General features: G+C 43.7%; 2 protein-coding genes across 2 annotated transcripts; one reads left to right on the top strand and one right to left on the bottom strand.

Annotated features, from left to right (window-relative positions):
* Positions 1–888: 888 nt before the first annotated feature.
* tmem168b (transmembrane protein 168b) lies at positions 889–20,864 on the bottom strand (the record flags this gene model as incomplete). Its single annotated transcript, XM_080736371.1, has 8 exons — positions 889–1,448; positions 7,703–7,977; positions 9,625–9,767; positions 10,685–10,960; positions 11,997–12,080; positions 14,437–14,824; positions 19,329–19,472; positions 20,605–20,864. The coding sequence occupies 8 exons, from the start codon at positions 20,862–20,864 to the stop codon at positions 889–891; spliced, it is 2,130 nt and encodes a 709-aa protein (XP_080592497.1).
* Positions 20,865–22,849: 1,985 nt separating this feature from the next.
* LOC308294538 (DDB1- and CUL4-associated factor 15-like) lies at positions 22,850–25,418 on the top strand (the record flags this gene model as incomplete). The annotated part of the gene is made up of 3 exons (XM_080737270.1): positions 22,850–23,209; positions 23,674–23,914; positions 24,430–25,418. 3 exons carry the CDS (start codon positions 22,850–22,852, stop codon positions 25,416–25,418), a joined length of 1,590 nt encoding a protein of 529 aa, XP_080593396.1.
* Between the last annotated feature and the right edge of the window lie 1,464 nt (positions 25,419–26,882).

Here is a 26,882-nt window from a genome sequence, read left to right as displayed (position 1 = left end):
ATTTTCAAAGAACTAACCCACACCGGCGGCGTCAGACGCGCACAGCCGCGGGTCTGCCGCCTCGCCGATACACCGCTGTTCTATTTTTCCAGCGTTGCCGCGCAGTGAACATGTTCTCCCATGGTTCTCCCCACCGGGGGAAACGGATGTGCTGTGGTGGCAGCGCGCCGCATCCAGTTGGTGTTACCGCGCAGCATTTCACGTGCGTCGATACCGCGACGCCCGCGTCCAGTGTGTGCTCCCCTTAAAGACACCTTATGTCCATTCTTCCTAGAATTTGCCAATTCATGTCTGTACATCAATATAAAAAAAACTGACTGACAAAATATTCGTGAGCCGTTGGAAGAATACACAGATCATTTCATTACATAAAGCAGGGTTCCCCAATAGGCGGCCCGCGGGCCATTTGCGGCCCGTGGGGAGCTACTGTCTGGCCCCCCACCAACCCCAGTAATAATGGTGGTATAAGAGCAGCAACGACACTAGATGTCGTCGTTGTCGGATGGAAAACCCGTATCTCAAAATGTGTATGTTCTTTCGCAAAGTAAAGCTCTGCTTCATCAAACAAGGCCGTCACACAAAAGTTGTGAAAACAGCTGATCTACAAGCACACAACGCCTCGCGGAGGCGTTGTGTGCTTGTAGATCGGCTGTTTTCACTAGTTTAAATCATTTTTAAAATGATAAATGCAAAACGAACGGTTTTGGACATACATGATTTTCACCCGACAACAACGATATCTGAACTGTCACTGGAGTAGCGGGAACGCCACCGTCTCCCCCTGCAATGTTGTGGCCCTCGGCATGATTTGGCCCTTGAGGAAAACTAATTGGGGAACCCTGACATAAAGCAAAAGAACCTTGTACGTGTGCAAAAAGGATCTCCTCCTCAGGACCTGACGAGCTTGAAGCCCTGGCCGGTGTCCAGTACGCCCGGCGGGAACCAGTTGAGCTTGACCCTGCGCAGGCAGCGCAGGCAGACACCGCAGGCCCACAGCAGGTTGAGGCCACCGCACCACAACGCCAGCTGCACCACGGGGTAGGTGACCCGGGGGAAGTGGGTCCGCCAGTGCGCCGTGACGTGGCTGCCCGTGGGCAGGTGCAGCGTGTAGTCGCTCCAGTGGCGGGAGACCCCGTAGAGCGCCCGCACCGCCCGGCCGCGCTCCGACCAGCGGATGTCGCCGCGGGCCCCGCCGTCGCAGTTGAACTCCACCCACTGCGCGGTGAAGTCGCCCAGCTGCGGCGGCGCGTCCTCCACGTCCCGGGAGGACGACGAGGCCCGCAGCTCGGCAGCTTGCACTGCCGCGTAGACGCCCTCGGCCCGGCGGACCGCCGCGACCCACGGCGCCGAGTTGTCGCAGTCCAGCACCAGGATGAGGCGCGAGCACGAGGCGCCGTTCTTCTCCCTCCACCAGGTCAGGATCTGGTCCAGGCGGAGGGTGTCTCCTCCTAGTGGCGCACGCACGCACACACACACACACACACACACACACACACAGGGGTTAAAGCCAAAAGAAATCCCAAGACTGAAAGTTATTTTCAGACCATGTCCCAATATGTGATGTTAGAAACATGGCACGCGCAGCGCACACCAATAATTGAGGTGTTTCCCTTCTGAAGTTCTGAACTGCGTGTGTGCCAATCCATGCTTCATTTTATAGAAGTATCTTCTGAAGTTTTGTTGTATTCTATTGCTATTCTGGCCAATTCAAATACTCATATCTTGAAATTATAACTGCTTTTTAGTTTGGAGATCACTAGACTAGCATTTTGACGACTGTCATTCACACCGCAGCCATCGCTACACCTCCCCATTATTCTTATGTTTTTGCAGATCTGCACTGATCTCAGAAATAAACCCCATGTAATCCTCGAGACTGAAATCAGTCCCCAGCCAGGACTGAGAACTTTAACCCCTGCAGACACACACAAAGATCAACGGAAATCGGCCGCCCGGTCCAGGCGCATTTAGAGCATCACAGCGGAAGTGGTTTACTGATGTCACAAAAAAAATCTCCCATTCATTTTCCCCATAGACTTTTACAAAAATATTTATAACACTTATTATATTTATAATATTATTATGATGTTATTATGTTAAGCCTAGAACCAAGCCATCCAGGATCTCAGTGAATTATGACCATAAAACCTTTCATTTTTTTCTTTTCACAGAAACAAGGGTTTCATGGTCATGATTCACTGACATCTTGGATGGCTTGGATCTAGGATTAGCATAATTTTTTATAATTATTTTCGTTAAAGTCTATGAGGAAATGAACTGGAGATGTTTTAGTGGCCCACTCCAATGCCCCGATACCTCATAGGCTTTTATCAAAGATTTTTATTAATGAAGATCCACAAGAGTGCGACATCCTAAAAAAAGGATCCTAAGTGGGCGCCGGCTCTGACGGCAAATCTCTCGAACTCTCGTAATGTTTACTGGTGCTATCCACAAGTTTCCGCGGGAGTTTACTGGAGACTATCGGACCAAACTTCCGGGTTTAACAGCAGACATGCTCACGTCGCGTCGCAGATGCAACCCGTTGTGAGCTTGTAAATCGGCGCCGGAAGCTCGGTACAGACGTCTGCGCAATGCACTATGGGGCGTTGGAAACTCGTGGATAGATCCCGCGAGAGCGTGTTTACTGGTGCGATAGATCCTGCGAGAGTGTGTTTACTGGGGCTAGAGTTTACTGGTGAGAGTGTTTTGCTGGGACAGATAAAGGGCGATAATAAAGTTGATTTTCTCCTTTTTTGTGCAGCTGAAAAAAGCCACTTTAGTATGATAATGTTGTTAATATTACGTGGCTTGTGAAGATCAGGTCCAATATTTAGTTCAGTGACCATGGAGCAAAAATAATAGTTCAGAAGCTGTGTTCCCGTTAGCTCTCTCATTGTAAATGCATAGACTCCAAACATGCTTCCGCCACCTAAAATGGAATCCACCTACGTCACGCAGAAACGGGAAGTACGGGTCTGTCCTGCCCTCTTGCTATCGCCCTCTTAAGAGTGGGTGGCTCAGAGTAGATCACAAAGTACAGGCAACTTGCAATGGGCCTGGTGTACAAGATACACTACACCACTAAGATACCCATGTACCTGTCAAAATACTTTATAAACGTTAAGGATGTCCACAATTACAACACCAGAGGCAGCGCCACAGACCACGTTCAACCCAGAGTCAACTCAAACAAAGGGTCAAACTCGTTCTTCTGCTATACCACAAAAATGTGGAATGCCCTACCGAAGGTCTTAAAGGAGTGTGGAACACTAGCATCCTTTAAAATCAACCTGAAAAACCACTTACAGGCAGCAGCCGTTCGCAACTGGTAAAACAAACCTAGCCCAGCCCTACCCTCCCCTGCCCCTTCTTTGTATATACTTACTGTTTGTATAGACTTACTGTTTTTTTTTGTTCTCTCTTTTTTTTACCGACTATAACTACTGCATAGTACGGTGTTCTATTCGTCTGTCATTCAATGTTATACGAGATACTTAAATGGTTTCCTGTGGAAATAAGCTTTTCTAGGATCTTTTTTTAGTAGACCTTGTACCAGTGAACTGTACCGTCATGAAACTGTACCTTTTCCTATGCAAACCTCTAATAAAGTCTTCAATCAACAGTGATGTTAATAGGTTTTTAATGTAATGAGTCCCGGGACCCAAGAAGGGTCTTTCGGATGAGTCCCAGGGATATTTTATGGGTCCCACAAAAATTCAACGCGTCATGTAATTTTTGACAAAGTGCAGCATTTAACTTGAATTGGTTATTATATGGTTATTTACATTGTTTATCTTACAAAATACATACACAAACGAATGAAACAATTAAACTATGATAGTACCTTGAGATGAAGAAGCACTAGGGATGGAGCTCGTTAATTTTTATTGATAATGAGCACCTTATCGATGTTGCTTATCGAGCCGGGCTTTTATCGAGCCCACTAATCCACTATTGAGCTTTTTTCTGTTATTTTGTGGAAAGACATGATGAGACACTAATATTATATATATATATATATATATATATAATTACAGTACTATTCATGAATTAATAATAATAGCCTACTGTAAAACTATACTATAAACTATGGGCTAACATTTCCATGTCTCTCCTTTTTTTTTTTTTTTTTTTTTTTACAGTAAATGCATATCTATTTTTTCCATTAAATACATTTGACCAGGGCCTTCAAATACAGTATCTTTAACAGAAGGCAAGTCAACCTTTTTATTTTTGGAAAATATTTGAAGAAACTAAATGTGTACCGTCTCTTTAACAGTGTCATTTATAATGCATAGTACGACGGTGTCACGCAACAAAAAAATACCCAATCAACAAGCTCAAACCGTGTCTGCACCGCGTTGTGATCTTGTACATCTGCTATTTTCGGTAGACTGAGAAGAACTCGCGCTGGCAACGCTACGGATTCATTCGCACAGAGCGATACATTATAACTCTATGGCAGTGATTTTGAGTGTCCCAAACGGATTATTATCGATGGAATCATTCATATTTTCAAGCACCACATACTTTGGGTGGAAGAGAGCGGTTGTCGCGCTGCTTCAACAGCCCGCGTTGGAGTTGTTTCAACTCGTCTCAGACTAGCTCTGGTCCATAGCGTTGAGTGGAGGAGAACTCCACTAACGCTATGGACCAGAGCTAGTCGCAGACGTGCAAAGTTATTGATTGCACTTGGGTCTTATGTGATGCACTGTGGACAAGTGCCTGGCTCCGTCTGCATTGTCGAAGTGTTCCCTCCCGAGCATGATGTAACAACCGTGCTGCATATAGCCCATTGTATTTAGCTCTCCCCTTGTCTTTTCAAAAAGGTAACCAAACTTTTTTGCGTTCCACCGTTGTTCCGCGGCACGCATGCACTTCCAAAGCACACAACTATCGATGACGCATTGTACCTCCCGGCCGCTATAGCAGCCCATGACATGACGCTTACCCGATAACAGGCTCGACAAGCCAAACCCACGTTCGGTGGGGGAACCCTTCTTGGTGTATCACCTAACACGCTGTGCCACTATGGTCAGAGAGCGGCCCGGTGCTACGCTAAAACTAAGGCACCCATTGAATTCTGTGACCATCGTTGTTAGTTCTATCGTCTGTTTTAAGACTTTCTACGCGGATTTCATTTGTGTTAACGTAGGGTAAAGTAGCATGCCTTCACCCATGAACAATGGTGGCGTCTGTGGACTTTTTAAAATATTCTTTTTTTCGCGACGTGGTAAATAATTTTAACGTGGACTCCAATGGAGGCAATGCGTCCGTGGGACCCAAGGACACTGACGTGAATGCGTCTCTAGGCAACGTGAATGCGTCAGAGACGCGTGATGCGCACGTATTGACGTCACTGAATCAATCAATCTTGGCTTTGATGCCTGACGGCGACCTTTGCTACGTGTCACTCCCCATGATCTATCTGCACATTTCCTGTTAGTCTACTGTCCTATCAATAAAGGTATAAAAGCCCAAAAACAAATCATAAAAAAGATCAACGAAAATCATGGTCTGTTCTGGTGCCGTGCCGCGAGCTTGTAGATCTGCCATTTTTGACAATCAATTTGTGCAAATCTTTGAATGTACCTGTATACATTTTTTAAGCAAACATTTGTAACGCAAATCTTTCTTTCACTTGGTCCCTGGAACAAAATATTGAGATGGAGGTCCACGGTATAAATACATATAATTCTAGGGGGTCCTTGATATAGAACCACTGATATTGAAACATAATTTTTTCTGAAAACCATTAGGATTTAGAAGAAGTTTTGGGGAAATCTTGCTTTTTCGAACGCACATCATTTCGACATCAGCGTTGGCAGGTATCGCTACTCACCCCACGGAGGTTAGGGTTAGGTTTGGTTGTCGAAAAGATGACTTGTAGAAATAGCGACACGCTCCCACATTTTTAACACCTTTAAAAATGGAGATGTTCAGGCTGAACTGCCCCCAGTCTCCATAGACTGCCATGTAGGGGTGGGCGATACTGGCAAAAAGCATTATCACGATATGCTTCATGCAGTATCACGATACACGATATTATCACGATACTGTTTTATGCGAGTTTTTAGGTTTATTATGATTATTAGACCCACACAGATATTCTATAGATAATCTATTCATTTTTATGCTGCAGATAGAAAGATAGATAGCCTAATCTATGATTTTTTAATGATAACATTCAGATTTTTGATTAAACAATTATCATTTTTTACCTCAAAATATTTACTAGTTGGTGTGATGATGGTTCAGGTCATTCAAATGGGTCCCAGAAATGTTTTATGGGTTCCCTTAAAATGTTTTTTTGAGTGTTGTGAGCTTGTAGATCGGCTATTTTCAAAACAATTTGGCGGGACCTCTCTGGGGGTCTCGACCCACAGGTTGACAACAACCCATGCCTTACCATTGAAACTTCAGGGAAAACAAATTACCTTATGACCAACCAAAGTCAGGAGGTTTGTTATGATACAAGCTTTCTTTTTAGAGAATTACTCACTCATTATCATCCTAGCTTTTAGCTTTTCTACTAACAATAATGGCATGGTTTTATAACTAAGCCAATTATGTAATAGACGCAAAATAGACGCTACGATTTCACCGCGAGACGCGACGACACACGCATGCATCAATGGTGAAAACATAACAAACAAAGCACTTTACAAATCGCAGCAAAAAGCTACTTGTTTGTAGTTAATAAAAACAGAAGCATGGATTTACAAGGTGATCTAAATCATCTCATCAATACTGCCAGAGTGGAGACTCCAGCACAGCTTTGCAAGCAGTGAGATGGCTGATAGCGATAGCAGGACGGATAAGTACAGTAGTTTGCGTCCTGTTAGTTTAATGCATCCATTATGAAAAATATGCTCCAAAGAATGCAGGCCAAGCTGCATCCCTGCTTTACAAAGTCCCGTGAAAGTGAAACTAAATCGTGGGCCAGTGTGCCGTGCTGCTCGGTGCTCCTCAGCTCCTGCACACAACTCAGTCAGTGCTGTAGACACTCTGTAGCCTGTCTGCGTGCTGCCCGGGGGAGGGGCCGTGAAAGCAGGGGACAGATCCCCAAGCTATACGACACGTTGAGCCGCGACACGTTATAGCTTGTAGATCTGTTCTTTTTGGCGAATTACACCACCGTACTATAGAAGTATAAATTAAGCAATCGAGCTGCGACTCATGGAACGTGCACTCGCTGTATATCCAGATTCCAGAGCCTTTTCTAAATGACTGTTTGTATCACGAGAGAAACGATATTCTGAAATGGCCTATCGTGGCAAAGCTGTATCGCCGAGACGATAATTATCGTCATATCGCACACCCCTACTGCCATGTAATCCATAGTGCACAGATCATGCACCATGTGTGCGCATGCCGTTTCAAACAAAAAAAATCCGCTTAGAAATACATTCAAGCATTCATGAGATAGCAGTCATTATGTTTTCTTCAAATGTAAACAAACATGGCTGCCATGTTTGAAAAGATGGGTTTGGTATGGGGGTCAAACATGCAATCTCACGATCGTGATCATGCCTAGTAGATAAAAGGAAGTCAAAAGATATTTTTCCAAAAAAAAAACTATTAAAAGAATATATATAAAAATAAAAACTCTGGAAACTCGAGCGTGGCGGCGTCAGACAACGGGAATAACTCAGGAAACTGGTGATAGAGCAGTCAATGAGTTAAGTATTCCAGGTCTCACCTGCCAAGGCCCACTCCCCGGAGCGGTGCGTGTGTCCGCTGTAGAAGACCAGGTAGGTGTCGTGACGGGGCCCGTCAGCCGTGCGGAGCTCCAGGAAGGCTCTCAGCTTGGTTTGCAGGGCCTCCAGGGCCACGCCGCTGCTGGAGTAGTCACAGCCGAACGTCTGGATCAGGTGGTGGGAGAAGAAGCGCTGCACGTTGTTCAGCATGCCTGTGGAGCGCTGGTTCAGCTGCTGCACCTGCTCTGGAGGCAGCAGGGTGGGCTGGCCGTCAGGGCTGAGACACACACACAGAGAGACGTCACTGTAACTTAGGGCGGATTCACACTGCAGTCCGATTGATTCGAACTGTTCCTGAAAACGGTTGCCTGGTCCCCACAGACCAGTATTCACATTGGCCAAGATTCTCCCATGCCCAAGTACACTTCATTCAACTGTAATGGTATTCATGTGCCTCCCAGGGGCGCTGTTGACTATGGGGCTTTGGGAGATTATAGAATGTCATGTCACAGACGAAGACTCACTTGTCAGAGTTTAGAGTGAATAATAAAGTTTGACTGTGTCTCTGACTTTATCTTGAGTTGTAATGACAACAGAACAACAATACACAACCAAAGCAGTGTGTGCTGACATTGTCTGTATTCATCGTATAACATTAACATCACTGGCGCATCCTTGGTATCTTAACACAATTAGTGCCTCTTAATCTGAAGGTTGCTTGGTGCCTCGGTGCCACGCGGTTTCCTCCATAGGCCGCCGCTATTATTTTGAAGGGCTGGAAGGGGGTTGTTTTTGTTTTTTTGGATTATCACTTGACGGCAACGATTACGTCATCTAGTCACATGACAGTGTGGGACAAGAAGAGGAAAGATGGCTGCGCCCTGCCTTGTGCCTTGTTTACATTTAGATCTGCTGCAAAATGTCTCAAAATGGCTATTTTGTTTAAATGAAGTTTCTTTATGGGCCTCTCCATTGACTTAACATTGAGGAGCTTCACTTCGCGTGCACGCCCAACGTGCGTTGTAAACAAATCGCCGACATTACCGATGCGAGCGGGACCGGAGCGACATTAAGTAAGTAATAATATCTTTACTGTATATACAGTAAGATTCACAGTCCTCACCGTCAACGGCGCCATGGTATTAACCCTTTCAATGACGGTGAGGACTGTCAACGGCGGCAGAACAGTTAATAGTGACATCACAACTGACTGACCGACCAATCCAATCCTTGTCATTTTTATGTAAGCAGAAGCTTCACCACTTCCTTGTTTATGGAACGATAGCTTCACATTGCAGCGCACCGTTCTCGAGGACGCATCAAATGTACTCGCCTTCCCTGCAACTTGAAGAAGCTTTCAAAGTTAGCTCACTATATTTAGATCTGCAATTTTAGTTTTTGTTTTCCATTTTCCACTTGTTTTTATTTTTTTTTTAAATTAGTGGCAATGTGTATTTTCAGATATTTAAATCTTGGGGAGAATAATTTGTTCCTATGACACAAACATTTGGCAGCCCTCCTTTAATAACTCTGGTGCAGCCTACACGAATCTGGATATTTCTGAAGCTAGACATTTCTTTGTGCGATTGGGGCTTGCAGCCACACGAAGCTGGATATTTTGGCCGTGAAACTGGATAAATAGTGAAGATATTGAAACATCCAATTCACTGGATCTGTGTAGGCATGGAACACAGCTGTCTCTGGAGACTTTACTGTGTGTGGGCTTGTCCCCCTAGTGGAGGTCTGGGGACTCACATTATTTTAGACCTTGATATCTTTGTCGTGTCGACATAGATATTTTTCTATGTGGATATCTGAAAATCTGGGATACAGTATGAAATATCCAGATTCGTCTGGCCTAGGCCACTGTGGAGCTCCTAGGGGTTCAACCCCCTGCTGAAGACACCTGTTCTAGGAGGGTTACCTGCAGTAGTTGGTGGGTATGACGATGGCGTAGCCCACACAGGTTCCTCCCAGGCTGTTGCCCAGCTCATAGAAGAGGCCGTGGAACAGAGACTCCAGGGGCAGGACCAGCAGGAACACACTGACAAACAAGCTGTTGGACGACTGCAAGAGCAATAGACATGTTGACACATGGGTCAGTCCAACAACGGTTCAGTCTGTGCAATGTTTTAAAGAAATGCAGCGACCAAGACATGCAGAGGGAAGCGTCTACCAAACAGATATATGCATGAAAATGAACGCTTCAATTTAGCTTATTTTAGTTTTTTTTTGTTAATATAAAATGATTGTTGGTGAAAGTGTTTTTGGTAAAAAGGTTAAAGCTTTAGATTGTGATAGTAATCATAATTTATATGATAAGGTAGGATAGAGTAACAAAGTCATGACTTGGCTCGCTCATCTTAAAATTGTCTCATATAAGCATTGTGGTCCAAAAATAAACAAACGGTCTGCGTGATATTGTCGGGGAGGTGGCTCTGTATTGTTTATGATAGTGAGTCACTAATATTTGATACAGTCCGTTTCTGGTGAAAATGTTACTAATTCGGAGACAGTAACATTAGTGTTTTCTCACCATCAATTGAGTCAAACCGTTTAGATCATTTGTTTATGTTTGGAACACAGTTCTTATATGACGCGATATGACAAAAAGTCTATGGGAATTCAGAATGGGGGGGAAAAAAACTACCAGGTAGGATGGGTAAATGACGTCAAACTTTGTTGTTCTATTACTCAAATGTGACATACATCTTGATCACATGACAGTACTTTTGTTGCAATTTGTGTGAGTTTGCAAAATGGTGTGACCAACAGTATATGTTGTTTTCCAAAGAATCCAAGAACGTGAAAAGCCCTGTTATAGTGACACCATGAAGTCAACGATACGCGAGAATATCGCCTAAGCTCTGAGAGAAATCCACCAAACCAGGTAGGAAGATGTATGAAAAAAGGCACATTTAGGATGGGGGTCATGTTTGGTATGAATGTCTCCTTTAATGCAGTGACAACAAAATGAAACCTACCTGCCAGGAGAGCCCGGCGAGGATGCCAGTGGCCACCAGGGTGAAGAGCAGCAGGCGTTCAGAGATGAGGCAGAAGTGTCTCATGCCCTTGGACGCCATGACCTTGTCCAGGCCGCTGAGCCCGGCCCTCTGGCTGGAGCAAACCCTCTGGCACTCACTGAGCTTGGTGTGGAAGCCCCACACCGTGATGACAAACACCAGGTGGCAGATCAACCAGAACAGCCCGCACAGCACCAGGCCTGGGATCATCACGTACCACTGCTCCAGGTCTGTCAGCTGCAAAGGGAAAAGTGGCAATTTTAAGTGGTTCTATCCACGAGTTTCCAACGCCCCATAGCGCATTGCGCAGACGCTGTACCGAGCTTCCGGCGCCGCAGCCGAGTGTGATTTACAAGCTCACGTTTCCATCTGCGACGTGACAGGTGGATAGAGTAACAAAGTTTGACGTCATTAACACAGCTGGTTCACGTTTTTTTCCCCCCATTCTGAATTCCCATAGACTTTTTTCATATTGCATCATATAAGAACTGTGCTCCAAACAAACAAATTATCTCTGCGGTTTGACTCACATGGATATGAAGAATCAACTGATGGTGAGAAAACGCTAATGTTACTGTCGCCAAATTAGTTACATTTTCGCTAGAAACAGACTGTATCAAATATGACTATCATAAACCATACAGAGACATCTCCCCGACAATATCGCGGAGACCGTTTGTTTATTTTTGGACCACAATGCACAAGGATTTTAAGATGACTCATAGAGAAATTACTTACGTGAACCGGGGGATGAGCGAGTGACATCATGACTTTGTTACTTTATAGAGTGCTTGTTTAGTAACAGGGGACTCCCTGTCACTTCAGCTTTTTTACTAAACCCATTTATAGCTTCAAGTGTATGGTGTTTCAATTACATTTTGTTAGCTGTTACCAGGGGTGAGATGCCATGGGCTCGCGTGGCCCACACTTATTTTGCTGCACGCGCGCGCGCCTCATATGCACACACTAATTAACAATAAAAAACCAGCGTGCGCGCAAGACGTCATGAATTTAGAGGACCCACACTTCTAAAATCAATATCACACCACTGGCTGTTACCAAACACTATATAGAAAGATAAAGTACTATCAAAATATAGCAGGAAGCAGTTATGATTTCGTGATTTCGTGTAACAGAAAAATAATCAAGGAGTCTTTATTTTCATTTTCAGCAATCATACAGTACATGTACATCATATTGTATTGGACCTGTCATTTCCCTCATCCGCCCACCAAGGTCATAATAAATTGTAGTTTTAGTCATAAAATACTACCTTAAAGCTGGCCAGGATAAGGAAGGTCAGCTCCACCACCAGTAGAGGCAGCAGAGAGAGCCTGCGCCACAAGCCTCGCCACACCTAGGGTTGTTACCATCATCACATTAAACCACCATTCAGTCACACAGAGAATTGTGAATCATGATTTCATTGTGTATTTTGCTTTGAACATGCTATCAACAAATAAATCTTGCCCTTTAGGCTTTGTAAACAAAAATTGCACAGGGTAGAAATGACAAATGACTTCAATATACAAAGAAATTACTGACTATGAACTTTACCAGTATTACATTAGTCCCCCCAGGAATTCGCGATTCCGCAATCAAGGAAATTATCGCGGATTTCTTGGCCATCCGCGGAATTCGGGGCCATTCGCGGATTTTCCTGCCATCCGCGGAATAACACTGCCGGCAGAGGGGCGGGAGTAGTTATTTTACTATAATAAAACAATTTGTAGATGGTCTTGCCAGTGGACACCTCACAGGACTTTGCTTCACAGGGCCCTGGGGGAGTAGTGTGACTGGGATGCTGGATGGTCCCACATTCCTGACAGAAACTGTCTCCTGACCTATAGTTCCTCTATGCCTCTATGGTCCTGGCAATGACAATACTAATGCAGAAGAGAATAAATATTACACCCATACTAGATCATCCTATAAAATGTAGTAACTATGGGAATGGTTTGGATGACAATAGTCTTTCCAAAAGTACAAAAAAAAAGTAATTATTAATTTAAAAACAATAACAATTTAAAAAAAAAAGAATTCGATTTTATTCTCAAAAACGATTATTCAAATATTCAATCTAACAACTAATTGCAATTAATTGTAGCCATTTCATGAGGGTTTTACTTGATTATTATGACTACATAATTTTTTTTGCTTGAAAGCTGGTCATTTTAGGTTGTTTTTTAATGTCCGCGGAATCAATAATTGTTCTTTGCAGAATTCCGCAGAATCAGAACCTTTTCTCCGCGGATTCCTGGGGGGACAATTATATAACAGTACAGTTAGGATTCCTGGGGGGACAATTATATAACAGTACAGTTACAGTATGATTAATGAGAAAACATTGACAGACTTTGCGTGTAGCCGCACAATTCATCTGTAGTGTTAAACAAACAGAAAGTAAAACTTATTTGCCATTATGCTGTTTATTTTTTAACATATTGAACATCAGTACAGTGACTTCTGATGTCAATATTTTCTAAGCAAAACGTTGTAGTCACGTAAAGAGGGGATACTTGGATTCAGAAAAACACTGCTCTAATACAGTGGTTCTCAATCTTTTAGTTCTCCCGATTTTTGCAAAACACATTTTTGGACACTGCTCCTACAGATTTTGGCTGAAAATCACACAAAGCGGTACACAGTATCTCTAAAGTCATGTCATCAACATGGATCTGTTCCATTTCCCATATTCTCTCCTGATTCGCTACGATTGCCTTCTAAAGTTTGTGTATGCGACATGGCGGTTGCTTATCTCCCGATTAGGGAGTCTTACTGGTAGTATTGTGGAGATTTAAATGAATCGTGAAATTATCCTCCGTCATGCACTGGGTCACCTCAAGTCACCTTTTATTTGCCGAGCTGCCCATCTGGTACCATTTAAACCCTCTATAATTGGTTAAACTGATCTGGAAATAATGTACTTGATAGTTTTTTTTTTTCACGCTCTACCAAATCTCTTTGCCAAAAAATAGCCCATCTACAAGCTCACAACGCGGCACAACACCAACGCGTTGTGAGCTTGTAGATCTGCTATATTTTGGCAAATATTCCGCCACAGTATAATGGAGGTTGGGGATATTTCGATTATTGTGATAATATTGTAAATCTCAATTTCTTCGGTCACAATAATCGTGACATGAAATGTTCATATCCAGTGTTGATTTCGTCGACTAAAACTATGCAGAAAAATGTGTGTCGACTGCGTTTTTTTCACTGACGCAAACTAAATAAAAACAAAATATTTTATTTTGTTTTTATTTAGTTTTCGTCAGTGAAAAAAACGCAGTCGACACACATTTTACTAAGCTGTGATGACTAAAACTAAGACTAAATATATTGACCATTTCGTCAACAAATTAAAAACTAGACTAAAATGTTAGGGAGGGACTAGTGAAGAAGAGAGTCATTTTATGTTTGGTTGCTCTCAGGTGTTGCTTGCTGAAAATAGCAGATCTACAAGCTCACAACGCGTTGTTGGCTATTTTCAGCACGCAACCAAGTGTAAAATCAGTCATTACGATGCCATCAAGGCCTGCCAAAATACATTTTAGTTGACTAAATCAACTGTAGATTTAGTCAACTAAAATTTCATGATATTTAGTCGACTAAAATTAGACTAAAACTTTTCAGGAGACTAAATTATGACTAAAACTAAATCAGATTTTATTCTAAAGACTATGACTAAAACGAAATCTAATCACACTCACCAGGAAGGGCTGCCAGCGCTCGGTCACAGACAGGCCGCTGAAGTAGACGTCCAGCAGCGGCTCACAGATGAGCTGGCTGAAGAAGCAGGCCAGGGCGAAGGGGTTGGTGGTGGCCGGGGGCTCCTCCAGGGAGGGGAAGAACAGCACGCCGGTGACCACGGCGAAGCAGGCCAGGCCCGGCAGGGCCAGCAGGGCCTTGGTGCGCAGGGACACCATGACGGTGGCCAGGGCCACCGCCAGCACCGCCACGCTCAGGGCCTGGTGGGAGGGCAGCGTGGCCGAGCTGGCCACCGCCAAGCCCACCAGCTCCAGGAGCTCCTCCCCGGTGAGGAAGGCCGGCCGCTGCCTGGTGCACCCGCACATCCGCTCCAGCAGGGCCCACAGCGTCCTTATTGCGGTCAAGGAAAACAAGAACGTGAAGTTAAGGTCACCATTTCACCTTGTTCTTGGCCCTTCACCAGGGAGGCAACATTGCCCTTTTCTGCTGCTTCATCGTCTCCGCCAGGTCGAAAGGCCAGTACAGGCTCCTACAGATTTGGTACAAAACTTAACTTTGTATGTGCATTCCTGCCTAGAGGCAAGGTAAATCGGAGGTAAAGACACGCCCCTTTCGTTATCTCGCAATTCCAACCGGCAGATTCGTCGCACCATGGGTGCCAAACTGCAGCCGGAAGTTCGGCAGATTGCACTGGAGCCAGTGGAAGCCTGTGGAGCAGCCTGGGAGCAGCTCATGAATAAACACTATTTCTGAACAATTGAGACCTTTATAACATACTCAGCTCAGGAAAATTAGCCATGTCACAGTTCTTTTTCTGCTGAATTGATTTTCGATGTGTGCACTGTGTCAAGTATCGCAAGACTATCCACCGTTTCCTGACTGTGAACCAAATCTCGCAATACTTCGGAGACAGAAACGATTATTATTTACTGTTATTATTTAATTATGTACTGTGCACATCGAAAAGCAAGTGATTGGAAAAATTGGCCTACCAACTTCCATTTCAGTGCTGCAACGATGCATGCAGAATCCCTCAGTCATGCAATCAGCATATGCCTCAGAGCCGAATGAGACGTCTACCTTTCTGTAAAACTCTGTATGCGCATTCAATATCAGTTCAATATCAGGTCACTTCCGCCAAAACCCAGATGAGGGTCCAAAAATAAATTCATAATATAAATCTTGGTCTCCTTGACATGAAAAACATCTAGAAACAAGATGAGAAGGAACAGACACTAATGAATACCACTTGATTCCAGACGACATATTTGTCGCACTCGGTGGCAAACTCACACCGAAAGTAGGGTGAAATGCATGGCAGTGAATGGAAGCCGGCTGGATCAGCTCATGAACAAAAACTATTTATGGACGACTGAGATCTTTATCATATCATCAGTTCAGGAATATAAAGAAGGCATATCACAGGTATTTTTACAATCACTTGCTTTTCGATGTCCACAGCACATCACTTTATTAAGGGATCTAAACAGCGGCAGGGATCGTTTCTGTCTTGGAGCTATCACAAGATTTGGTTTCCAGACAAGATTTGGTGGAATCTTGCGTTACTAGCTAGTTCAGAAACGTACTTTGTGCTCTTTAGATACCTCTATAAAATTATACAGCTTAAACACCAAAAAGCAACACAGCAGAAAACAATGTGTGACATCGCACAGAGTGCGATGAATCTGTCTGGCAAGGATTGCAGGGTAGAGAAAATTACATTGGTGTCATTTCCTTCTCATCCGTTTCTAGAAAAACATTAGGAAGCAAGCCCTTTCAGCTTCATTTGATTGGCTCGGGGGGCGCTCTCCATTCGCCACTCCGACATTGACTTCTTATTGTCGGAGTGGCAACATTTCCATAGAGGTTAGGATTAGGGTTAGGTATAGGGTTAGTGTCGGAATGGAGACATGTCGTAATGGAGACATGTCGGAATGAAGACATGCAACCGATTGGCTCAGCATCAGATTTGAGCTGGAGGAAACACACATGATGAAGGTATTAAATTATTGTGTTGTGTTTTTCCCAGTTCAAACCTGCTGTGCCGAGACAGACAATCTATGGAAATCACCTCAGGGCTTTTTTTGCGTTTTCCCTTAAGCATTATTGTGGGCTCGCCTGTAAGGCGAGCAAACTTTAGATATTGTCATTATTAGTGTGGTTGCCCAACAGGGCAACACACTATAGTTCTAGGGAAACTTTATTCTTTCAATGTAACCTTTTTTTCGGCGCGAATCTCCTCCCACAGTTTTTGCGCCACACACTCGCGCCATATGTCAAATCGACCGGCTTGATCGGGAATAGTGTGCTATTACTTTTCTAAGAGAAAAGTTGTATCGTTTAATTGATATTAATTTATTAGTGAATTAATTTTCCCCATTGACTTATAATGGGAATTGCAAAAACTCACATTAGATTATTTTTCTCTCGCAAACAATAGGAGCTACAGTTTCAAAACTTGGAGAGGAGATTCATAATTATTGCAAGAATTAATCAAATTATAAATACATCACTCGGCCTCATGGTGGCGCTATAACAGCTCACTTTACGTTTTGGCTTATAACTCTTGAACCGTAGGTCGGAAAATTAAAATTATTTTTTCCCTGGATTCCTTGGGTCATGACGCATCTCCTCATATAGGCCACGCCCATTTGCGTCAGGATAGATTTTCCGCCATTTTGAATTTTCTTCAAAACACACTTTTTGCTCCTTTTCCTACATATTTTCTCCAAATGTCACAAAAATCGGTACACATGATCTATGGACCCATGCGATAAACATATTCAAGCGATATTTCGATAGTCCATACCGTTCGTCCGTAACAGGCTTCCAAATTTAGCGGGAGGGGCCCGTTTCGCAAAAATCAGCCATAAATCACAAACAAAACATCCAGTCAACACAAAATTTTAACCACAAGTCGCGGGTGGGATATTCAACAAATCCCCAAAAGCATTTCCACTTCGACCCTTAGGGGGCGCCACAAACGCACTAAACGTAACCGTTTCGTGCCAAAACGCGTTTTTCAGGGGGAACGACCCTCTCAAAACGAAACACAAACGATCTCGGGAGCGACGCGACAACGTAATCGCCTTGCGGAACTCGTGGGAGGAGCCTATTTCTTAAAAACAAGAAACCATATTCTTACTTCAGGAACGCAGGATCCGACCGGCACCTTTTCGAATCGCGCGTCGCACGCCCCCCGCGCTATCCGTCCCGACGTCGTCTCCCTCGGACCCCCGCGTTTTGCTCGGGGTCCCGGCGGCGCATCCCCACGACTCGCGCCGGGGCAAGGCAGGCAACCACACTCGCAATTTCCCAAATTGCACATTTTCTAGTTTATCTATCAGTCAACAGTAGACGGGAACTTTGTCCGCTTTCAACTCCTACATACTTAGTGAGAAAATGAAAATAAAAACATCAATGTGTTCAGCTTACTGTGGCGACGTGTGCTATTACTTTTTACAGCAATCGGCCAAATGGTGGCGCTGCAGGAAGCCTTCGAAAGTGCGAACTTTGAACAGGTATAGCTCATGCTGTGTTATACATACAGCCATGAAACCTGTATACACTTATGCGTCTCCTCATGCCGAACAACTTTTACCCTCTAACTTTTGACCTCTGACCTTTAGGTCTCCCACAATTCGGAATTATATGAAAAACAGTAAAAATCTATCTCCTCCTGGGATTTTCGCGTCAAGTGCACAAAACTTTTTTCACATGAACTTTGGACCAATACGGTCAAACTAGTCTCGGCGGATTTCTTTTAAAGTGAAATATAATTTTTTAATAATTCAATCAATATTGCGGTTTTATGCAAATTATTCTTCGGCCTCTAAATCATACATGCAAAGTTACACGTTCATGGCATTTGGCAAAGATGTGGAGGGTTAGTCAAAGTATCACTGAAACCAATTTTATTCCAATCGGCCAAAGGGGGGGCGCTATACGAAGCGTTTGAAAATTCAAACTTCAAACGGGCATAAGTCATGACTCGTTTCGTTTGAAGACATGCAACTTGTTACACGCGTGCTTTGACTCGAGCGGAAGACATCTGTGTCGTTGTTAAGTAAGCTCCGCCCTTCGGTTTTCCGCCATTTTGAGCAGTTTGTAAAACGCGTAAACCCGCTTTTATTCTGGAATTTTCGCTCCACGTGCACAAAACTTTTTTTTACGTGAACTTTGGACCGATATCTAAAGATCTGTCAGATCGGATTTCTTTAAAATTGAAAAATGCCTTTTTAAATAAATTCAATGAATATTGCAGTTGTATGCAAATTATTCTTCTGCCTCTAAATCATACATGCAAAGTAACATGTTCATGGCATTTGGCAAAGATGTAGAGTGTTAGTCCAAATATCACTAAAACCAATCTTACCCCAATTGGCCAAAGGGGGGCGCTATATCATTTTGAGCAGTTTGTGAAAGGCTTAAACCCGTTAGGATTTTTTTTGCAATTTGCATGAAACATTCTACACACAATCTAAGGACCTTTATCTAATATGCCTATGAAGTGCACACACACAAAAAAATAATAATAATAATGAATATAGCTGCAAGCAGCGATAAAGTGGCCAAAGCCAAAAACACCTCAAATCATGAACACAGCCTGCAATGTGCGTGAAATCTTGCAAGCACATTCCCAATAGGTCAAGGAACAGATACCACCCTTCTTACATTGGCCTGTTATAGCGCCACCAGCGGGTCAACTTTTGCACAACACATTTTTGGAACAAAATGGACCAATCTTTGACGTCAGTAACGTCAAAGAGAGCACTGCCTGCGATCTTGACATTTTGTACTTTTATAGCCATTGTTTTCTGGCTTGAAGCGAGCCCACAATTGTTTCGAAGGAACAATATTTTTCTAGTTGTATAATTGTACTTCTTAAATGTACCTGAGCAGCAGGCTGGCCAGCAGCAGGTAGCAGGTGGCCTGTTCCTTCACGTCGCTCCGCAGCGTCGGGGTGTTGAGGAAGCACAGCAGGCCCAGCAGGAAGCCCATCCACAGGTGCAGCAGACCTCGGCCCACACGCTCCATGCTGAAGCAATTTGTACAGCACAGTTCAACAGCAAGGCACTTCAATAATTATAAATATATTTAGAAGATAGCGTGAGCTTTTATAGATCTTCCATTTTCAAAAATGTTGTGCTCTTGGTACTTTGGTAAATGTTTGATTGATTGAAGAGTTTATTAGCAGTTTGCTAGCCGCAAATTGCAACACTAGATTTGATTATAATCGGATGAATCTAGGGTTGCAATACCTCCCATAGGCAGCCAATGCATCAAAAGGTTTTTTTGCTATCTGATTGTATTAAACGGTGATAATTTTTTCCAAGTGCTGGAGTTTGGAAGCGCTTGTGAAAAACGGTCCTATGACCACCTGGTTCTAAATGACACATAATGCAGGAGGCAGCGGGACGTGGCGTTATAGAAGACGAGCGCTTCCGAAGTTCAACACTTAGAAAATAAACCATGTCTGCTCGGATTTCTTGACAGAAAATAAATCATAACATGTTTACGGTGGATTTTTCTGAAACAAACACTTTGCAGATAGAAAGAGTAAATTCCAAGCTTTCCATAGAGCCGCAATATTGATGAGTTTGACGTCGTTTAATACAATCAGATAGCAAAAAAAAACGTTTTGATGCATTGGCTGCCTATGGGATGTATTGCAACCCTAGATTCATCCGATTATAGACAAATCTAGTGTTGCAATTTGCGGCTAGCAGTTTGCAATAGAAAAAAGTACAGTTTCATGACAGCAACAAATCACTGGTACAAGGTCAACTAAAAGGAGATCCTTGATGCCAACATTTTACTTTTACTCAAGTACATTTTGAATTCCGGACTTTTACTAAACGGAGTATTTCTACATTGCATAACCGTGGGCTCGCTGAAAGCGAGAACACGTTCTGTATGTCATCTTCATTATTTATCTATCAAGTTCTCCTCAAAATGATGTAAGACACTGCCTTTGTACCGACTGTACAAAGGCAGGGCCCTTAGCCAATGAGGTGCAGCCAAAGGGTAGATCTTTATGCCCATACATGGTGTTACATGCGAGCCCACACTGTTTCGTAGGAACAGTATTTCTAGTATATTGATACTTTCAAGTAAAAAAAATAGTTGTCTACTTTTCCCCACTATAGAACAACAACATCTAACAATACCTGAAGTAGTAGTAGAGTATGCTGGCGATGCCCAGGACGAACAGAGCCAGCACGGAGACGAGCAGGATGGCGGACTCCCGCTGGGTGTTCTCCCAGCGCACGTACAGCCCCAGGCACAGCGCCACCACCAGGTTGAGGCCGGACAGGTGGCCCAGGCAGCGGACCGACGACCACATGTTCACCTCCCCGTTCACCTCGTCCAACCTGCTCATGGCCGCCCGCAGGCAGTGGCTCACACTGTAGCGCAGAGAGCGACACATCCTTTTCTCCTTTATGAATATCGCCCTGACTGTCCCTGAATCTATATCTAAATGTCCCAACACCACATGATTGATGATTGTATGGTTGATTCTCCTGTATTGTTGATTCTTCTTTCTTGTTAGTTTTTTTCTTTTTTCTCTAGTCCTTTTTCTTTTTCTTACTGTCCTGTATGTAACCTTAACTGCTGTGTGACTATCTGGGTGACTGAATTTCCCCCTTGGGATAATAAAGGTATCTATCTATCTATCTATCTATGATTAGTACTTCATGATTTTAAAGGCCACGACACAAAAAAAATAGCTTTCTAAACGAACACAACTTACAAAACAATGTCTAGCATCGCTAAGCTAACTCTTATCTATGGTGTCTCCCCTCCTAACCGCCGGCTGATGTTGATGTTGATGATGATGGCATTATTAGAATGCCGTTTTTTTGGTTCTCTTTTAGCGAATAAAACCGGTTGTTTGTTTTGTCATCTGATGTCCGGTTAAGTTGGGGAAGTTGCCAACTTGCCAGGTGAGCGCCGGTCATCCTAAAACCCACGAAACGTCAAGTCGTCAACGCCATGTCAGCCCCGAAAAGAAAAGTTGTCACTTCTCTCTCTGTTGGTAAAGTTTGAGATGACAGAATGACAGCCGCCATCATTGTTATAGTAAACTTGATCAAGTACGGCAAGCCCGCGGGGACATACACAGGGGCGTCAATTGGGTATGGCAGGGGTATGCAGCTGCCATACCAGCGGGGGAAGATAAAGTTAGTTCTAAATATGAATCCATGAATGTCTCTTTGTCTACTGTGCGGGTTAGTATGTTGGTAAATTACAGTAAAATAACTATGCAAAGTTTAACAACATGGTCACTTTAACAAGGTATTATAATTATATTCTCCACACTTTTATTCTATAAAATATGTATAATTATAATAGTATTAATATTATATATATATATATATATATAATATTATAATTAAATATAATGATATGTACTTCTTCTTAAAATAAATATATCATGCCTCGCGCGCGTGCAAGACACCAGTCATGTTGCCATACCTTAGCTTTTTCTGAACTGACGCCACACACACACAACGCTTGACGCTTGACGCGTGTGTACAAGTAGGCCTATTTGAATATTTCAAATCCTTCTAAGGTTTTTAAAAAAACCTGTTTTCCATTTCAAAATATTTAGTTCCAGGGACCCCCCAGAAGCAACATTTGAGTTACAAATGTTCGCTTAAAAAATACATATATTCAAAGATTTGCACAAATTTTCTCGACTTTTCAAAAAAAGCAGATCTATATCTGCTATTTTTCAGTAGTAAATAATTAAGGCCCCTCCACCTCAGTGACTGAAGCTCAGTCCCACTTTTCCCCCCCTTTGACGCCCCTGAACATAACTGTCACTCAGGTCTATGGTTCTCCCTCAACATTGGTCCCTGTTTTTGCCTCTTACGTCTGCATAAACGTTCATATTTCAAAAGTAAATTGCTTTCACAAGGGTCACGGATGTCACAATATTGTACGGGCCCGCAGAAATACCCGTATCTCCCGTATTGTTTAATAAAAAGCCTTTTAATCCAATTTTCCCTGTATTTCTATGTATTTCCTCGTTCTCCCCAATGATGCTTTTTTTTGTGCGCCACAGCGCCACCCGAGAGACAAGGAAAAACTAAAACGTGGTCGGATTAAAATGCTTTTTATTAAACAATACGAAAGATACGGGTACTACTGCTTGTCCGTACAATAATGTAACATCCGTGACCCTGAGGTAAGCACTCTATTCTTCAAAAAATGAACGTTTATGTAAACGTAAGGGCAAATTGGGAGGCAGCGCTCTAAACCAGGTTGAGGAGGACCCATGACGGACCGTCTTATTCGCATGGCTAATAGACACGGATCAATCAGCAACAGCTGGTTGGTTTTTAGAGGAAAATAATCTCAGCTGTTGTCTCTCAGCCACCCGCAGAAAGAAAAGCTCACCTTAGCAACATGGCGCCCGGTTCAAAACCTAAGGAGAAGCCGAAAACGCAAAGAAAGCATAAAGAAGAAGACAATGTCGTCAAGCTTGTCACACGTGGGAAGGTTTCAGGGAGGTTTTCTCAAAGCAGTTTCAGTAAACTCTCGCCTCTTGTGAGCGTCCCCTTGGAAGACATCTGTGAAGAAGGGCTTCTGGAAGCAGGACACATGTTTCTGGGCTTCATCAAAAGCGGCCGATACGTTCTGTCCTACACCTCCACAGGACACCACCCATTTGAATCTGAATCAGAATCGGATTCGGATTCAGGCCTCTTCTACAACCTGTATTGGTGGGAGTTTAACCTGCACAATAAACTCAAACTGGTCCAACAGGTAGGGATGGGACGATAATTGTTAAAATCGTTTATCATGATTTAAAAGAAAAAAAAACACTTTTATAGGCTATACTTAAGTGCAGGATTAACCACACCATTTTAGATGAACCATTGACCTAATTCACACGGCGGCCATCTTGCCATTAAGTTAATGAAATGCCACCCCAGTTGCCTTGTTGCCACCCGGTTTCAATGCAAATTTCAAACATGGCCGCCAGGTGAATATGGTCAATAGGCCTACCATTTAGACATTTATGAATGATACTGCATTTTAGTTTGGCCGTGTAGCTCTGCTGTGATATAACAGAGTATCTGATAGATGATTTGATATCATAAACCCCCCCAGAGCAATAATGGATGTCAGCGATATTTTGATTATCACGATACTATCCTAAATCGCAATTTCTTTGGTCACAATAATCGTGACATGTAATGTTCATATTGTCCCAACCCTACCAACAGGTGGAGCTCTTTTATAATGAAGGACTGCGACATGAAGACCACATCCTGAGTCTTCTTGTGTGCGAGTGGCCCAACGACGACTCCCACATCGCCGTCTTTGGCTTCTATGCACCGAGCACCAGCAAGGATCAGCTCATGATTAGCCTGGATGATAATTTAGGGTGTGTCGGGTTCGTCACCGTTGCTCCCAACCCTCCAGCCAAACCCTGCTCCTACTGCTCAGCCACGACCACACGCACAGGTACAGTAGTCAGTGGTGTAAAGTAACTTAAGTGTACTTAGGTAAAACTTTGAGGTAGGCTATGCGTTTTGAGCTTGTACTTGTGCTATTTTCAAATATTTTGTACTTTTACTTTTGGTACTTGAAGCTGTTATGACATGCAAAAAAAAAACGAAATCGGGCTATCTCTTTGGCTAATATTGTTGATGACATTCTGGCGTGCCTCTACTGTACTTCACTGTATGCATTGATTGATTGATTGTACAAGTTTACTTGTACGGCTGCACCCACCCCAAAGTACCTATGAGAGTGGATTCCCCATTCCGCCAATGCGTTTCAATGAGAATGGAGCGTTTTTTGCAGAAATCCTCTACTGGCATGAAACCGCTCCATTCTTACTGAAATGCGTTGGCGAAATGGGGATTCCACTCTCATAGGTACTTTGGTGTAGCTTCAGCCTAACAGAGTATTTCTACATTGCAGTATTGATACCTTTACTTAAGTACAAAATGTGCTGACTTTTTCCACCACTGCAGGTAGTGGTGGCAGATGCCTGGAACACGGCTATGCGCTCCATGGCTGGTTTGAAGTTGACGGGTACTCTCCCTTCCCCTTCCAGCCAGCCCTGCAGCTGAAAAAGGACAAGGTCATCTTGATGAATGCAAACAGATGTTTGGTGGCCTGTGCCATCTACATGTGTCCAGCAGATGAGCGGGGCCAGCCATGTCAGATGCTCTACACCAAGAGGGCGGATCCTCCATCAGGTCAACCCTCTTCTCCTTCCATGCTACCTCAGGGCTCTGCTGAAGACAGACATCCATCCACCGGGTCCCCTGCCTCGTCCTCCCCATCCTCACCCTCACCCTCACCAACCCTGTCCTCGTCCTCCTCGCCCTCATCCTGGGCTCAAGAGGCAGATGTCCATGTCCACTATGACTACGTGGCCTATAAACGCCTGCACTACCACCTCCCACAGCCGGGAGCATCGGGACGGGATGTCAGACGTAGTGTTTTACGCGCCACAGATCTGAAGGGAAGGGGCCAGAAGTTGCTCCCCGGTGGTTGGCATGGAGGACGGAGCTTGTGCGTGGAGGAGATGGCACTGGATGTCGATCACCTCCTCTCTGTGCTGCTCCACGGCGACACCGTCTGGGACCGTCAGGACTACGCGTACGACTTTGTCCTGCTGGAGGTGTGTCCAGAGACGGACACAGTTTTGATCGGCATCGCCCTGTTTTGGAAATGCCAGGAGCGCAACATGCAGGTCAGCTGGGACCTCGGCACGGGGCGGTGCAGTGTCATCGGAGTCAGTGACCTCACTAAAGAAGTCCCTTACGATGATTGTCACTACGGTCGCGCTGTCGGGCTGAACAGGAAGTCCTGTGTGGACACGGTGATGGAATGTTCCGTTCCAGAGAGCAGCTCCCGCCGCGTCAACATCATAGATGTAAATGTAGATGATCTGCCCAAAACAGTGTTGGACGATGAGCGATGCACCTGGGTGACTGCTTCTGCACCTGGGTGACTGCGTCTGCACCTGGGTGACTGTGTCTGCACCTGGGTGACTGCGTCTGCACCTGGGTGACTGCGTCTGCACCTGGGTGACTGTGTCTGCACCTGGGTGACTGCGTCTGCACCTGGGTGACTGTGTCTGCACCTGCACTGGGCAAAAAGACCAAGAATCCCTAGATATCGTTGCCCGAATATTACCAGATACAAGTCATGTATGATGATATCCGGATTGGATACTCTCCGAACAGCAAGTGAAATACATTTCATGTTCGGAGCATATCGAACCCCCATTATGGGACCACTTTATTCTTGCTAGAATATGGAGTTAATCTTTATCCCGGATACTGTATACGACCACATGCCATATTCGGAAAATAACTCTAATCCCTGTCTAAAATATCTCATCAGAAATGGACAGCTGTCATTTCTGGAAATGATTCTTAACTCATATCCAATGTCAAGATATTGTACATATATGACCACTATCCATATTTCAAGTCCAAACACCAGAAGTATCTTAAATCCATATATTGTATTGATATGACCTGTAACTATATATGTGCTGATATCCAGATTGGATACTCTCCGAACAGCAAGTGAAATACATTTCATGTTCGGAGCATATCGAACCCCCGATATGGGACCACTTTATTCTTGCTAGAATATGGAGTTAATCTTTTCCCAGATACTGTATACGACCACATGCCATATTCTGAAAATAACTCCAGGCAGTGTCTAAAATATCTCATCAGAAATGGACAGTTGTCATTTCTGGAGATGAGTCATAACTCATATCCAATGTATTGATACAACCTCTAACCATATTTTAAGTTCAAACGCCAGGTGTATTTTAGCTCAGGATACTGTATTGATACGACCTGTGACCATGTTTCAAGTCCAAACACTGGGTGTTTGTTAGCTCAGGATACTGTCTTGATACGACCTGTGACCATATTTCAAGTCCAAACACCAGATATATTTTAGCTCAGGATACTGTATTGATATGACCTGTGACCATATTTCAAATCCAAACACTTGGTGAATTTTAGCTCAGGATTCTGTATTGATACAACCTGTAACCATATATGAAGTCCAAACACAGGGTGTATTTTAGCTCAGGATACTTTATTGATACGGCCTGTAACCATATATGAAGTCCAAACACAGGGTGTATTTTAGCTCAGGATTCTGTACTGATACGACCTATAACCATATATGACGTCCAAACACAGGGTGTATTTTAGCTCAGGATACTTTATTGATACGGCCAGTAACCATATATGAAGTCCAAACACAGGGTGTATTTTAGCTCAGGATTCTGTACTGATACGACCTATAACCATATATGAAGTACAAACACAGGGTGTATTTTAGCTCAGGATACTTTATTGATACGGCTTGTAACCATATATGAAGTCCAAACACAGGGTGTATTTTAGCTCAGGATTCTGTACTGATACGACCTATAACCATATAT

Source organism: Nannobrachium achirus (genome assembly GCF_963921795.1).
Source record: "Nannobrachium achirus genome assembly, chromosome: 11".
In the NCBI taxonomy this organism is placed as follows: domain Eukaryota; kingdom Metazoa; phylum Chordata; class Actinopteri; order Myctophiformes; family Myctophidae; genus Nannobrachium; species Nannobrachium achirus.
The sequence above is the reverse complement of the archived record's forward strand: the minus strand, read 5'-3'. Positions and strand labels throughout refer to the sequence as shown.